Below are 17,217 nucleotides of genomic sequence, written 5' to 3'. Positions count from 1 at the left end.
CTGCGTGTGGGAGTGAAAGCTAGCACATCTTCTCTTAGGGATATTTGGTAATAGCAGTAATTTTACGTCTAAAAACGTATCCTACGACAGACATGAGCACATTCAAGATGATGTATGTGCAAGGTTACACTCACTGCAGTTTATATAAGAGCAAATGATCAGAAATGATCTCAATATCCATCAATTGAGGTTTGAAGAAAGTATGGTACGGTCAACAGAATGCTGTATGGTCATAAATAGGGTGAAGAAACCCACTCATTAGGCGATATCTATTGGTAAATTTAAAAGCAAGGTATGGGAGCACCTGGGTGGCTCAGTGGTTAAGCATCTGCCTTTGGCTCAGGTCGTGACCCCCAGGTCCTGGGATTGAGTCCAGCATCAGGCTCCCCACAGGGAGCCTACTTCTCCCTCCCCATTTATCTCTGCCTCTTTCTGTGTCTCTCATGTATAAATACATAAAATCTTTAAAAAATAAAAATAAATAAAAGCAAGGTATGGAAGAGCACATATAGCAATACACCACTAGGGTCAAAGGGGGGAAAATCTGACCAACAAGCTACATGAATAGGGCCTAAATGATCACTCGTAACAGTCCGAAGGGGTTGTCTGTGTGGTGGGGAATGGGATGGGTGGAAGGTGCCTGGGGCGGGATAGTTTTACTACATACTTGTCTTAGTTCCAGCCAGTATAACAAGTTACCATAGACTGGCTGGTTTACAACACCTCTGAAAAGCCCCAACTCCAAATACCATCACGCTGCAGGGGTGGGGTTAGGATTTCAGCATATGATTTTGGGAGGACACAGACATTTGGTCCATAACAGTACCTTTAATACTTCCCAAATTTTCAGTTATGGATATCTGTTAGCTATTTGCAAAATTTTAAAGTAGTGCTTGTTGAATAAATGCCCTTTCTAAACAGAATATTCTTACCAATGCTGGTTCTTAATTCATTCACTCTATTGACCTTAGTATATTATTTCAACCAACATTTACCAAGGGCCTACTATGAACAAGGTATCAAGTAGAGAAGAAGATGAATAAGACACAGGCACTGTGTTTAAAGGGTCAGAAATTCTCCAAAGGACAGTGACAAGGAGGGCACAACTATTAACCACATAAAGAGGAGAGCACAGGTAAAGCACCTAGGGCTCCAGAGAATGCCTAGGTTACTTCCAGGTCCATTGACTTTGGACATGATAATCACAGTGATGATGAAAAGACACAAATGGCAGCCAAAGTCATGGAATACAAGGCCACCAGCAAACAGGTCCAGAGTGTAGGAGGGGTAGGAAAATGCAGGGCCAGTTGAGAGGTGAGGCCACATTTTGGGGGAGATAGGTTGCATTTACGCTGATGCAGAGGGAAGAACTGTGGATGTTTTGGGGGTAGAGGAATGAGAGCCCAGCCCAGAAGGAGGAATGTGATACATGGCACAGGCAGGGGTGGACTGGGAAGGGGGCAGAAAGGAAGCAGGAAAATCAGTCCAAGGATGATTCCATCACTGGAGAAAAGAAGAGATAAAAACCTGAACCAAGTCAGGCTAGGGAGGAAGAATCCTCTGGATTCAGGAAATGTTCAGGAAAAAGGAAAGTTTCCAAGGGTTGGAAGTGTGATGGTATAGATGCCCTAACTGAGCCTTCTACTGAAAACGTCTATAAATGCTGTATAAAAGAGAAACCGTTTTTAAACTGCTCTAATGAGCTAGCTAGGGAGGAACAAATACCCAGAAGTTAAAAACTAACCACAAACAGGAATGTAGAGAGCAAAAGGAAAGCACTGGCTCTTACCTCGGGGCACCCACAGAATTGATTTTCATGGCCTCTTGGGGTACAGGAGACAGGACATAAAGGCCCGGGCCCACCCCAGATGCCAAGATGCGCATGAGACTGGAAATCACCTTCGGTAGAGACTGGCCTAGCAGCAGAGGTAGAAATGAGTGTTACAACCTCAGGGTAAGGACAAATAGGGAGTAGCCCCCTGAGATTCCAAGGAACTTAACTTGTCCAGATTATTGGTGTTGATCGAGGGGAAAAAGAAAAAGTCTCTACTGCTGTCCCCCACCAAGAATTTCTAGCCACAAGGCAGCTCTTAAGCAGCGTGTAGCCCAAACTCCTAAAGCTTGAATGGTCCAAACAACATCAGGCAGGGAATATAATTCGTAACCGACCCACACCAGGAGTGCCCTAAGATGCCTAGCAGAAGGAAACATCAAACTGCCTTCGACCCCGGCCTCCAAGTATTCCCACAGAGGTCCGAGGAATAGGAGTTCAAAAGCAAGGATCATAGAACATCCTGGGAAACTAGACACCACGAGCCAGCACATAAGAACTTGGCAGACCAGGCTCGGATGCAGAGAGCCGTGGTGAATGAAGTCAAAGACATGACGCCCAGGAGCCAGGGGGATGCTCCAGATATCATACTTCCTTATGCCTTATATGTGTTTTATAAACACTGGCTTGTAGCTACTTGGTTCAAAAAACCTTTGAAGGGAGAAGTGGCTTGAGAATTTGCAGGGTCTTGAGTCACATGCAAAAGAACAGCTCCCCTGGAGCAGGAGGGTGAGAAGTCAGACAAGCTCTGAAGTGAGTGACTGCCGAGGACGTGCAGGCAGGCAGTGCACACTGCGCTTCGGGACATGGATGGCAAAGCGAGGGCAGTCCTGCCAGGAGCACAGTTCTAGGAGTTGGGGAGCAGGGAAAAGAGAGAGGCTGAAAAAGGCCGAGGGCCAAGTCCTAGAGGTGGCAGGAAGCACGAGGAGACCCTCCACTGGCCACATTTACTGCTTATCCAAGAAAAAGGAGTCCTGCCTAAAGAGAAGATAGAGAAGTAAGACCCTACTTCAGTCCTAAAGCCACATATAGGCTGAAAAGCAGGTGTGTGTGTGTTAGAGAGAGAGGGGGAGGGGGAGAGAGAGAGAGAGAGAGAGAGAGAGACTGTACACACATGGCACTGCTTCTCATTTCAACTGCCTTCTGAAAATGAGCTGTTTGCTTTTTTATCTATTCCGTGGTCAGCCTAGGAAGTGAGAGTCCACTAAATTTCAGCCCGAGATTTTTTAAATTTCCAAGCAATTTATAAAAATGTTCCCCAATTCTGGGCTGAAAAATGAAGGCACAGGAAAAGTACCTTTGTTGCTAATTGCCTATTCACAGGATCATTTACCCCTTTCGTTCAAGCAATTGAAAAGGATGTGCGCCCCCGTAACCCGCTTTGGTAATTTTTATGCAATCATTTTTACAAGCAAGTACAATTGGACTTGAGCCAGGGCAGCCACAAGGTAGAAATGACACAGTGCTTAAGCCGTATGACGGGGTTTGAAATGGTTCAGCAAAGCGAGGCAGAAAGAAGCAGGCGCAGACCCTGAGAAGCAAAGGCAGCGGTCCCGAACAGCTATAAATGCTGCCAGGCCTCCAGAAAGGTGCTGCCCATGGCAGGAAGTGCCAAGTGGAAGGCTGCTGGTCTCCAGGGAAAAGGCTTTGCAATCCAGCTGTTTCTCACCTTCTCAAAAAGCACAGCCAGCGGAGTGGCGCTCTCCGGTGCCTACTCCTACCACCCATGCGAAGGTCAAGTATACCAGGACACACAAGACATCAAAAGCCTTTGCAACTACACGAGCACTAAGGAGCTCAGAGTAACAAGGGGCAGAAAAGGCTGCAACGCCCACAGAGCTTAACCCAGAAGGTGCAGGAACGTATACAGCACCGAGACACACGCGCCTGAGGGAGCCGTGCTACCCTGGATGTAGGAGGCCTGCGTGGGGTCAAAAGATGGACAGAAAAAAAAGGGCAAACCATTTCTGAAGAGTACTGCTGCTCCCTATTTCCCATTTCTAGTTAGGGGGCTTTCTGGATTTAACACACGGAAATTTAAGACTTTCTACTAATCTTTTATCAAAGTACAACCAATGGTTTGTGAATAAGGATCCTAACCTTATCCACACAGCATCTTTCTTTAAAGGGGCTGAAAGTGTCTCACGTATTATCACATTTACTTTATTAATACTCTGGGCAGGGGAAAAGTGTGTTGGGGTAATTGTCCTTCTTCTTTGCACCTGCTGGGAAAATGGGGTGCTAATGCACAGCTGACATTCAAAGGGCACTTAACTGCGTGTCAGGCACTGTTGTAAACAGTTTATGTTTAATTCTCACAAAAACTCCATGGCGTAGAGACTGTGATTCTCCCCACTACAGATGAGAACACTCAAGCATATACGTAGATTATGTGGCTTCCAAAGTTGCCAAGCAGGTAAGCGACCGACCCAGATTCAGATACGGGCCTCTGGACTGCACACCATGTGCTCGTGACCACATAGCAGAAAGGCTCTCTCTGGCTCTCCCTCATCAGTGGTTGCCATAAGCCTGGCAGCTGCATCCCAGGCTCAACTCCTTCCAGCTCTCCACTCTCCTATGTGAGGCTACTCTCCATGATTTTGGTCAAAACGGAGGCCCTTCGCTTACACACAATTCAAGAAAGTCCACGTGTGCCTATTGCTGTAGAGACAGATGGAAGTAACTTTACTAATGCCTAGATTCACTCAAAGTGCATTTGACTCTATATTTTCCCATTATCTGAAAGGTTGTTTTTCCAACTCTCTAGATTATGATTAACAGAAAGCCATACACTTTGCACCATGACCACATCCCTGTACACACACACACCTCTGAAACAAATGTTTGACGAACCGTAGGTGTCCGTAGTATGGATTATGCTCTCAATATTTTCTCTTCTAGTCCATTTAAAAATGGTTGCAACCTAGTAAATTAATTTTATGACTCCATAATACATTGGGATTAATAGTTAAACACTCCCCTAAAATGTCTGTTCCTACTTTTAAAAAATTATGTCAGAAGCATTGTCACATTTCTTTTTTTTTAAAGATTTTTTTTTCAGAAAGAGAAAAAGAGTGAGGGGGCCAGAGGAAGAGAGAGAGAATCTCAAGCAGAATCCCCGCTGAGTGCAGAGTCCAATGTGGGGCTTGATCTCAGGACCCAGAGATCATGACCTGAGCCAAAACCAGGAGTCAGACACTTAATCGACTGAGCTACCCAGGTGCCCCAAAATTATCATGCTTCTTATAAAAACGTATCATTTACCTAGAAGTAGCGAAGAGTCACAATGTAGTCTGCAAAACTGGTAAAATTTCTAGCATTTGTCAAGGCAAAACAAAAATAAAGCAAGAAAATAAACACTCTGGCTGAAGTAGAAAATGTTATGGGAACAATGTTCAAGTCTTACTGCACTGACATAATATGGAAACAATCAAATTAACAGGTTGACTCTGTGTGGCTAAACTACTCAAGTTCAATTCAAAGTTTAAGTCCCAACTTGAACACACTGAGTGCGGACAATGCTAATGGAGAAGGAGGCCAGCAGAGCCAAAGGGATGGTCTGAAAGCAAGAAGCCCACTGGTTCACTGTTCACCGGCTGGATTTGGAACCCAACTCTCTTAGCCTTCAGACACCATTTCATGGATACAACATCAAGCTTACTTCTGACCTTAAATGCTTACAATAAAAAAAAAATCACAGAGATTATCTGCAGCTGGTTTAAGAGTTTCAATAATATTAACAAAGTGATATTTTTCCAGCAGGGCCCTTTGTGTTGTTCAATGCAATCAGGCTTAGATTAGGCTTCCAGGAAATCCCTTCCTGGCACACTCTCACATTCCCCACTGTGGCAGTTTGAAAACTTTTCTTTCCCTCCTGTCTCAGAGAAATAATTGTCCCTTCTTCTTTCTAAAACTGCCCTACAAACTGGGCTTAACCCCATCCCCCTCCATCTTTCCCAGCATCCTGCTTCGGAAAGATCCCTTCTCTCTTGCCTTGACAAGAGGCAAGGCTCCTCTCACCCCCCACAAATACACTCATTTGCCTTTTTCAGATTCCAAGTGAAATACTCATTCCCTCCACTTGGCTCATACCACTTTGTTTTTTTGTCTCTTTTGTTTTTATTTTTTTTAAAGATTTTATTTATTTATTTGAGAAACAGCATGATAGAGTGAACACGAGCCAGGGAGAGGAGCAGAGGGAGAAAGAGAAGCAGACTCCTTGCTGAGCAGGGAGCCCAATGCAGGACTCGATCCCAGGACCCCGGGATCATGACCTGAGCCAAAGGCAGACACTCAACCACTGAGCCACTCAGGTGCTCATGTTTTTCATCTTTTTAAAAACACCCTCTTCTCTACTCTTTCTTTAGAGCCTTACCCACTAGTTTCTGTCCTCTCACGTAGGTTACTTTCTAGATTCAAAAAAGTTCAACAACCATATGCCAGCCACTATACTAGGTACTGGGGACCCAAAGGATAGGAAACAAGGTCCCAATCTCCCAGTTAGGGAGTCTGGCCCCCGGGGAGCTTGCTACCATGGAATCTACAGGACCCTTCCCAGCCCTCCAGGCCCCTTGGCCCTCTGCGGCATGGCACAGCATGCAGGACATCCTCACTCCTTGCAAACTGGCCGCTCCCAAACTTCTGGTTTCAGACTCCTCTATTACACACCAGGGCTACTTAACTAACCTGGGAGCCACAGACGAGCTTCAGAGGGGCTGAAACCCTAAAATTTTATGTAAAGTTTTGTACAGAAGTGCACTCTTCATGGGATGAGAAACTATCATTTCTATCATATTATCAAAGGAATCTGTCGCTCCCAACATATTAAGACCCACGATTCCAAATCTACATCTCTAGATCCTTTTTTGGGGCCAGGCCTGAAATCACTGCTGTCAATTCTCTCAAAAGGCCACAACGACAGCCACACAAACAAAACAGAACTCCCCATCTCTCCCTCCTTGCTGTTTTCCACCTGTTTCCCCAAACAAAATCCTTTTCTGACTTCCCTGCTCTGTCAACAGCACCCCACCCTCCTCATCACTCAAGCCACAAACCCCAGAGGGAAGGATGATTCAGCCTTCCTCGTTGTTCTCTCACCAGACTGCTGCCCAAGCATGTCACCCACTGCCCCTGCCCCAGCCACCTGCACTGCGGGGTCTTAGTTCCAGCACCATGGCCCTCTCACCTGGCCCTCTGACAGCCCCTCGCAGGCTCCATGAGCTCTCTCCTGCTGTCTAGTCTTCACGACCTTGTAATTCCATCCTATCACTTATTTCAAAACCTTCCGTAGGTCTCCACTACTTCTCCAGGTTTTAGCTCCTTCCCTAGCAGAGCCCTCCGGCACATGACCCCAGATCTCCTCTACCCCACGTTCCAACCACACAGTACCAGCTCCCCTCATAAACACTCCACACTGCTTCCAGCTTTCCTTCTGCTGTGTTGAGGGTCAGGGTCTTGCCTCTGCCTGGAATTGCACTTCCTCCCCCGGAAATGATAAGCATCCTTCAAGGCTCAACCCAAATGACTATCAAATGTCATGCAGGCTTTTCCAACATAGGTTGGATGTGTTCTGTTCTCATCTTCCTGTGAACCCCCAGTGGACTTCCCCTGCATTTCTCTGACAGCAGTGAAGGTACCTGTTCCATATCAGGGCCCTCCACATGCGTCCTATTACTTCTGTCATATCCTCAAATGGGACTAGGTATCATTCATTCATCCCATACTCCTACTCCTCATCTGCCCTCCCTGCTCCCTGACACCAGCGAACACATTACCTTGAAATTAACTTGATTTATGGGACGGTTGTACATGTTGACATGAATAGCAGGAACAGATATTCCAAAAGCCGTGTCAGTAGCTGATCTATTTTTTTTATCTGTATCTTGTATTACTTTGGTAATTAATTAATTAATTAAACAATTTATTTATTTATTTTTGTTTTACCAGTTTAACTTTTTTAAAGAAGATTTTATTTTACTTAACTGAGACAGAGTTATAGCAAGAGAGCACAAGCAGGGGGAGGGGCAGAGGGAGAAGCAGACGCTCCACTGAGCAGGGAGCCCGATGTGGGACTCAATCCCAGAACCCCGGGATCAGGACCTGTGCTGAAGGCAGACACTCAACCACTGAGCCCCCCAGGTGTCCTAACTTCCTTTTTAAAGATGACTTTTAGTGGTTAAAACGTAGGGGATGTACTTTTCCAAAAACTTCGCATAAGCAATCCGGCTGACATTTTTTTCGTAAGTTTGTCACTTGCCTGATGTCCCAAGGAAAAAGCAGGTATTTCTAGCGCAGGTACAAAATCTAAGGCCAAAGACCACAGACTTGAAAAATGGACCCTTCTGTGGACTCCAGTGACAGCCACCCGGAATCCTAGGCTCTGGTGCTAGATCCATCCACAACACCCAGAAACTTGTCTCATACATTTCCATTAAATGGATTTTTCCTTCACTTTCTTTTTTTTAAAGATTTTATTTATTTATTCATGAGAGACACAGAGGGAGAGAGAGAGAGAAAGGCAGAGACACAGTCAAAGGGAGAAGCAGGCTCCCTGTTGGGAGCCTGATGTGGGACTTGATCCCGGGTCTCCAGGATCAGGCCCCGGGCTGAAGGCAGTGCTAAACCGCTGAGCCACCTAGGCTGCCCCTTCCTTCACTTTCAACTGAACTTGAGTTCAATTTTAAAAAGCCATCATTATACAACTCCCATGCAGAAGTCATTCTGGTGAGGTGAGAGAACTAATGGCTGTTCCCTGCCTTGATAAGCTCATAGTTTACCAGGAGGTAGGCAACTCCTACATAATTATTATTACATAAGGCAGGCTGACATAAGTGCTCTAATAGAGGGATCTGCAAAGTCTAACAAGCGAGGGGCAAGAACCCCCCCCCGCCCCGGGGCTGCGGCAGGGGGGAGGATGCACATGGTACATAAAAGGACTCAGGACTGAGCAAGGTGGTGGAGGATGGGCTTTAAAGAGATAAGAAGCCTGCAGGTAAAGAGGATAGGAACACCAAAGCCTCTGCTCTGAGAAAGTTCTATGTATATCAGAGGAGCACAGGGTGGTGCTGTGTGCTTGGAATGTAGGATATAAGCCACAGGAAGTCATGGAGTTTTTTTGTGGAGGGTTGGACAGTGACATGATCATCATTCACTTAAAAAACAACTGGCGCCACCCTTTGTAGAATCAACTGGAAGGGGAGAAACTGAAAGAAGAGAAGTCAGTTGGGAAGCATGGCTGAAAATGGGAAGCACAAGTAGAAACGGGAAGAAGTATGAGAGAGCCACCCATAAGTAGGACCTATAGGATTTGGAATAGATGTAGCTAAGGGAGGCAAGGCATGGGACATATATGACAGTTGACTTCAAGTTCTCAAACCTGAGCAACCAGAGGATCCTCCTAATTGGGGGCATATAGGCTGAAGAGCAGGTCTGTTGAGCTGCAGGGAGGTTGGGGGAGACAACAGGCCTGTGATTCTCAAGGACTTCCAGAGGAAGATGTTAGAGAGTTAGGCTTATTACACTCACTGGAGGCCAGTGTCGTGGCTAGATTTCAAAATCACCCATATGGCAGCAACAGCTTATACTATGGGATGAAACAAAACCATCAAGGCAAAGCAAAGAACATGGGAAGATGGCTGAAAGGGGACCATCACAGAGATGGTCCACTAGGGAAAGGACACAGGCAGCGGAGAGCAGGAAGGATAGTCAAGTTGGCAGAGTAACCCAGAAACCAGGACTTGCTAGAATGGGGTGCTCGAAACTGTTGAATGCCAGGGGGAAAGCAGACACAATGAAGACTGAAGCGAGCCACTAGGTTTGGTCAGTAAGAGGGCCTCAGTTCCAGAAAGGTACCTCCAGTAAAGCTGGATACTCAAATGGGTTGGAGGAATGAATAAACCAGAGATGAGAACAGACCGGAGATGAGAACAGACTCATCTTCAAGAGAAGGTTCTTTCCAGAAGTTTGGATGGAGGTGAGAGATGGGCCAGTAGTTTAGGAGACAGTGGATCTAATACTTGACTTTTTAGGGGACTAAACTCAAAAAAGAGACAAAAGATGTCAGAGAAAGGGGATCTTATAGGAGAGGGACAGAGGCTTCTACTCTTTCAACCCTACTGCATGTGCCATTCTTAAAATTTCTGATCATTTGGGGCCAGATACACAAAGCCCAAGATGGAACACATTCCCGAAGTGAATTTTCGTGGATTAGACTTACATTCTCACTTTCACGAATATTCCAAAGATGTGTTCTCATAAAACTCTTTTTGCCCTGATCGTTAAAGAAATTGTTTAGTCCTAAAACAGCTTTTACATCACACATTTAATCAAAAACTGAGAAAAGGCTGAAAATGTGTTCCACTCTTAATCGTTACATTTGTTTTAAGCATTACATTTGAATCTGTAATCAACGCATGACTCATGGGGAGTACTTCATAAATCTTTCTAGACCTCCAGTCTTTGCATAATTGTGCCTTCCAACCGTCAACCATGAATTTCCTTTGGCCGGAACAACTCTCGGTAAAATTTGGGAAGAAAGAAAACTTGCCTCACCAGAAAAAGAAAAAAAAAATCTCAGGTCCCTATTGCCAAAAAACCTAAAAGCCTTAGGGAGAAGGTCTACGTCACATATGGTCTCCTTTATCACCTTCAGTCCATGCAGTGCCATACCCATCCTAGACTCACAGTAAAGGCAGTAAAGGCAATTATATATAATTTTTTAAAGAATTACTTCCTTGCTTGCCGCTCATCAGGTTGTCTGTCTCCAAGTTTGTTTAGAGCTGAGCAAGGGAGAAGAGAAAGGGAGAGAAGATACAAGTAAGGTATGGTGGCAAAAGGCAGTTGCCCACAGCCAGCCTTACCACCTTGTACCTTTAAAGAGGACAAGCCGAGGCTGGGGCTGTGAGGGGAACAGAGAGCATGGGCTCCCCCAGGTGATGCTTCAGTCACCTGGGGTGGGCCATCCCACACACCCTAGTAGAGGAGGGGCCCGCTCCTCCTGGGAAGGGTTCAATCACCTTTAATGAACACCCTGGCACACACAGCACACAGGGAAGCACAGCACAGCGAGTGAATGAAAGAGGAGACACCCGAGGACCTCCCAGTGCCTAGGAGAACCATGGAATTTACCAGACTGTGGGCCAAGGGAAAGGCGTATCTTGTGAGGATCTCAAACATATCCCTCCTGCTGTGGCCTTCCTGTTTCAGCGCGAACCTCAAGTTCCTCATGTCCTGGGTGGGGGGGAGCAGAGAAATTGGACAGTTCAGTCTTCAAATAGAATGACATTCCTTAGCAAAACAAAACAAAACAAAACAAAAAACCCCACAAAAACAAACAAAAAAAACCTCTTCAACTAAAGGAGAAGATTCACTTACCTGAAAGGTAATTAATTAATCTAGATCACTAAGAAAATCACTTTGTTTGGTGTGACTTTTTGAAATATCCAGTTTAAGAACACCTCAAAATACTCCCATCATCGTCACTAATGTAAAGACAAAGCAACTAGTGCTAAAGAGCACACAAAACTAAAAATCATTGGATAACAAGAAAAATTAAACCTTGCCTTTGTGCACCATTTACGGTGTCTCTCTACTTCGACTGGTTTCTGCGGTATTGGCACTATAAAAGAGTATTTATTCCCAGCACTTTTCAAATATGTACCTGCTACCAGATGTCCTCTCAAAAGCATCAAATATGTCATGAAAATTCGGAGGCTCTCTCCCTCTGCCTCATGCTACTCCCAAGTCTCACTCTGACACATCGGGAGATGACGGGCACTGTAAGTTCTCATACAAGTTAAGTCCTTGCCATCAAGTTTACCTGCACGGAGTTCTACATAAACCACAGCAAAGTACCCCTAGGCTTCCAGGAATACAACGTTAATGCTCCAAACTGGATTTTAAAAGGGGCTTTCAATACATATCTCTTTGCTAAGCAAGAGAACCTTCTGACACCGAAACCAAACCAAAAAGAGCTCCCTTAAATGTCAAGTTGTGTCACGTATCAAAATACATGACATCCTGTCTTATTTTCAAAGCGTGAGTGTTTTGGGTTGTCTCTGAAATCCATCACGGTGCTGTGACCGAGTGGCTGAGCACTAGAGACATCACATTGTGCCCTGCACTTTCAATTCAGAAAAACAAGCCCGTGCTGGATCCCGGGGTACTTCAGGAGGGAGACTGCCGAGCTGGTCCCTGCCCTCTAGGGTGTCACGATCTTTCTATTTTTCCAGAGTGCTTTTTCATTCATTATATCAGGAGCACACTTCAAGCTTCCAGAGTCTGCGGCGTGCAGGACGAGCAAAGGCCTCGTCATATGCGGGACCTCCTAGAATGCCACTGGCAGCAGAGGCAGTACAAAGAACCAGACTTGAAGATCTCTACTGAGTGACCCCCAAGACTGCTCACTCTCTATACAGATGGCATCTACTGTGGGGCCTTGCCAGCTCTAGGATTCTGTGCTTTCTTTTTGAAAAGCACATAATGGAATAAAATCCAAAAAACCAATTCATGACCTATTCCAAGAAAACGGAGATATTAGTTGTTGGCTCACGATGCAAAGCAGTGGTCCAATAAAAGGGAATAATCATTTCAATGACATGCTGTGCCTTAAAAGGGTTACAGCCACAAGCACAGTGCCAGATAGCTGAGGATGTGCGGGGCCAGGGCTCGGGGATGTGCATAGAACTTTCCTCCTAACAGCCTGGGGTCAGCCGATAATTCCGTATCACCGTTGTTCTTAACCACCTGGCCAGAATTTAGACCATCTCTAAGTAACCATTTATTTGGATCCATCAGTGATTCCAATAAATACTTTCAGTGTGCCAAAGCACAAGTGATTCAAGCAATTCCTTGTTGCCATCTGATTCACATGTAATTAAAGGACAGAAAGAATTACTACCTCATCTTGCCAACGAGAAAATTGAAACGGAAAAGGCAAATGACTCATAGGCGGCAGCTCACCAAATCTGCCACAGAAATATGAGTATATCCTAAGTAGTGAGTCCTACCTGGTCCCCTTTAGAGGAGGACCCATCAGGGAAGAGCACTTGAGGAAGAGTCCTGGGGCAGGAGAGCTTTGCAGCCTCCTCGGCCTGTTTGCCAAGCGGGTCATGTGGTGACACACCAAGCCTCGCTGTCATAAACGAGTCCAAGTCAACACACCCCCATTGCAACAACACTGAAGGGCTGATTTATGGACACATCACTTCTATAACGCATCTCTAGAGAAACAACGCCCATGGCTGCTGACCTCAACACTCCACACTGTCTTTCAAGTGAGTAAACAGGGGTGAGGCATGGAAGAAGAGAGGAGGTTCTGTGATGGTTAAGGTTTGGCTTCCTCCTTTTTTTTGTTTTTAAGGCTCCAAGTTGTCAGCAGGGGCTGGTCTGGGACCTGGGGGTAGAAATTCACATATGCAGAGCCATGTTCTCTGCTGCCAGACAACATCCACTGGGGTTGACATCCCCCAGGTACAAGATGCTACAGGCGGGAAGAAATCCCCATGTGCAGAGCTAGTAGGACCGAATCCGTAGGGGCTTCTGGCTACCTGTCCCAGTGCAGCAGTAGCTGTGTTAGGGCTCCTGACTCCAGCTGATGCTGACCTAGGCCAGACAGGAGAGCCCACCTTTACCCCCATGGCACATTCCCTTTCTATTACCTTCAAGTCTGTTCCTGAGAACATGTGACTTGACACCCAAGATGTCACCGTTCCCAGGGAGATAATGGAATGAAGAGGCTGGGCTACAACACTGTTCTAGCCATCATCTTTGGGCCCAATGCTAATTACAGGGAAAAAAATATATACACACAAACACAAGTCACACACAAGTGTGTGACACTTGCCAGTGATGCCTGGTGAGTCATCCCTAAGTCCCTCATTTTTACAATAAACGCTCAAAGAGTGAGAATGTGCTTTATCTTATTAACTTTGGGGGGACTGATATCTCAAATGAGTTCTTCCTATTGACAAGGTGACAAATAGGACTTTAAAAAAATTCTATTAGAACCCGAGTCGCTTTCAAAATCATCAATATAGAGACCCTATTTCCCCTTGAGTACTGTGATATAAGGCTCTACTCCCATGGATCCTTTCATGCAAAATGCAAACATGCTTCCTTAAAAGTAAATCCCTGTATTTCTAGGCTCCAATGTGAAGACAGTGCTGGGATCATAAAGAAGGCATTTAAGGTAGCTTAGATTGAAACAAAAACCAAAAGAAGCCAAGGTGGCCAATGATGGAGAATTTCAGTTCTGGCCTAAGGACCACACAATCCTTGTGACAGAGTATACCAGTCTTCATCTTTTGCAAACTGGAGATAATACAACAAACATACTATATTCATAATCAAAACAAAATTATGGGAGATTAGTTTTAAGAAATCACAGTGCCTAAGCAAAGGTCACATCTCCCAGATCTAGCTATGAGAACTACGGAGACAGAGGACCTCCAAACCCCTTCCAGCTCTTTCTGGGCTTAGACAATATTCTATTCTATTATTACTCTATTTGGATTGTAATCGTCTGACACTTAATACCTGGAAAGGAAGTTTTCTTGCCAGGTTTATCCCATTGTTTACAAAATGATCATCTCACTGTATTTGGATCCCAACCCTGCCATTTGTTGGGTAATCTTAGCTCAGTGACCTAACTCTTCTTAGGCTCAAGGGTTCGCAACAATAAAATGGAGACACCACCATCCATCTCAGACGGTTGCCCTGAGGACTGAACACAAAGCACCTAGCACGTGTCTGGACTGACACAGATGCTCAGTAACAGTTCCTATTACAGCTGAGTAAATTTTATTATCATTAAATCTGTGCCACCCCCATGCCAAAACAAAATGTTAGGCAAAATGTTACCTTTGAAAACTAAAGTTAGAAAGGTTGTCAGAGGCACATCCCATGCATAGAGGGAAAAATCTCTTGCATTTCTCTTTCCTTTCATGGTGTGAAGATGTCTAGCTGGCAACACATCACATAAAGGGACACCAGGAGTGGACTCAGGCAAAAACTAAAAAGTGTGAAAATTCTATCTATAAAGTTTTCCTCCTATCTGGTCAAGCTGACAGAAGGACAGGTCTGAGTCCTTGCAGGTCTCTTTAGTAAGAACTATTTCCCCAGGAGGTTCTGGAAGCATGATCGTGAGGGAAGAACCATTCTTGAGCCTTAGATGAACCAGGATCTTCAATTTTTTTTTTGGTAACCCCCCCCCGCCCCGCCCTTAACTGTTACTCATCATTCAACACTATGGTGTCTTTTTTCACATAAGAAAGTACTGAATCTCTTACTTTACAAGTAATATCTAGACCATACGAATTTTCTCCTCTACTTGTCGCGCCTCCCATTTTTTCAATTCTGGAGATCACACCCAGAGGAACATCAAGTATTAGAGCAGAATCCTGTAATGGACAGAAATGCGAAAGTCAATATTTCAGTCAGTATCATTAAAACATCAAAAATATTTTTAAAAACACAAATGCTTTAGGGCACTTTTACCTTGGCCCATTTTGCCACTTTCTATGAACAAAACTGTGATAGAGATCACACATAACAGAGCAAGCATGACAATAGGCAGTTATGCAACCAAAATGCATCCCCAAACATGTGTCATCCTGTACTGCCTACAGAATAAAAGACTAAATTCCTAGGGACACAATTCAAGGGCCCTGTGGTGTCACTTCCAGCTGGTCTTCGCAGGCTCCTCTCCCACACTGTTCTGTACTCCCAACTAAGTACTGTTCCTTAAGCACTGTCTACAATCAGGCCTCTGTGATTTGTGCATGCTGTTTCTTTTGCCCAGGATGATCTAGGTTTCCCAGCTACCAGATGTTTCCCTGTGGCTTAAGCCCTGGCTCAGCAAACATCACCTCTAACAAAGCTCCGCTTCCTAATTAGAATTGACCACTCCCTTCTCTGAAGTTCCAGAACACTAGATTCAGACTGCTGCTACATCGCTTGCTTTACTCTGCCAGAAATTCACCAGTCTATATTCCCTACACCAGAAATCAAACATCTGGAAGTGGTGCCTAGCTGAGGGATGGGTGCACGCGCAAGGGTGCGCTTCCCCAAGAAGGGCCTGGACGCACAGCAATGCCTCTCCATCATTCCTTATCCAGTGCTGGGTGCAAGGGCTCCATACAACTGCTGGCAAGCCAGAATCACATTTGTGAAGTCATAACACAATCATCACGAGATGGCAGCAGCTGCCACACATGGAATAACTCGTCTGTGCCAGGGGCTGCAACAGGGGCTCTGCACGCCTCTTCTTTCTGATTTTATCATCACAATCTTTCCGGATGTTGGTGTAGCAGTTTTGTTTCTGGACGTGGCCATCAAGGCTTTGAAAAGCTTCAGTAACTTGCTTAGTAAATATGGGGAAGGGTTGAGATTTGAGCCAAGGTCTGGAAACACACATCAGAAGAACCAGACAAATGGTCCTACCCTTTTGCTCCCATAACTGGATTCTTAAGAGCTTATCTTACAGCTACTGCACAACAGGACTGAACGGTTATGTGTGTGAAGATGCTCAATGGAGCCAGAGGTGGACGTCAGGGTGGAGAAAATGACCATTTGTCAACTTGATGGAATAAGCATGCAGCTCCTAAAATAATCACAGTACGTGGAAAAATAAGCTTCAGTGGAGAAAAACACCACCATACAAAGTGTACTGAGTACAGTAATGTAAAATATATATTTACATGGACAAAGGGAGGCCTACAGAAATTTTTTAAGTCCAATATTTTCTTAAACACTGTGATTACCTTGATAATAAAGAAAATATTTTCAAGGTGCTTATTACATTTTTATTGTTTAGAAGATGTCCTTTTGGGGGATACAAATAAAGTTTAAGTTCTACTTTAAATCCTTCTCCTTTATACAATAAAAAAAACAAAACATTTCTTTATAAAATTATAAATATAGCTTATGGGTATTCTAGAAATTCAAAAAACATAAGAATGTGGTGCATCCATGCTATAGAACACTACTCAGCTACAAAAAAAAAGGAACTATGGACCAACAAAATGATGTGGAAGGCTCTGAAAGGCATCATGCTGAGTAGCTCAGGCCAATCTCAAAATATCACGGACTGTATGAATCCATTTATGACATTTTTAAAGTGACAAAATTATAGAGAAGGAGAACAGAGAAGTGGTGCCAGGGAGTGCAGGGAAGGAAGATGTGGCTCTAAAGTGGCAGCAGGAGGGAGTTCTTCTGCAGTGGTAAAATAATTGCAGATCTTGATTGCTAGTGCATAGTTCTGTGACTTTACACATGGGGTCAAATGTCATAGACTGTATGCGGGAACCTACAAAAATGAGTACATGAAATATCAGTGAGATTCAAGTACAGTCAAAGTCTTAATTAACTGGATGTTGCCATAAATTTCC

The 17,217-nt window shown here is 44.7% G+C and overlaps 1 protein-coding gene across 4 annotated transcripts in view; it reads right to left on the bottom strand.

Moving 5' to 3' along the window:
• MTM1 (myotubularin 1) overlaps positions 1-17,217 on the bottom strand; it is a 96,516-nt gene that overhangs the window by 41,118 nt on the left and 38,181 nt on the right. For all 4 annotated transcript variants that reach the window (XM_025460760.2, XM_025460762.2, XM_049107428.1 and 1 more), the window contains 2 exons: positions 15,118-15,228; positions 10,958-11,059 (listed from right to left, as the gene is read on the bottom strand). In XM_025460760.2, coding sequence (XP_025316545.1) covers positions 10,958-11,059; positions 15,118-15,228 — 213 coding nt within the window. The remainder of the gene's footprint in view (positions 1-10,957; positions 11,060-15,117; positions 15,229-17,217) is intronic.

This window comes from Canis lupus, chromosome X (assembly GCF_003254725.2).
Source record: "Canis lupus dingo isolate Sandy chromosome X, ASM325472v2, whole genome shotgun sequence".
NCBI classification, from domain to species: domain Eukaryota; kingdom Metazoa; phylum Chordata; class Mammalia; order Carnivora; family Canidae; genus Canis; species Canis lupus.
The sequence above is the reverse complement of the archived record's forward strand: the minus strand, read 5'-3'. Positions and strand labels throughout refer to the sequence as shown.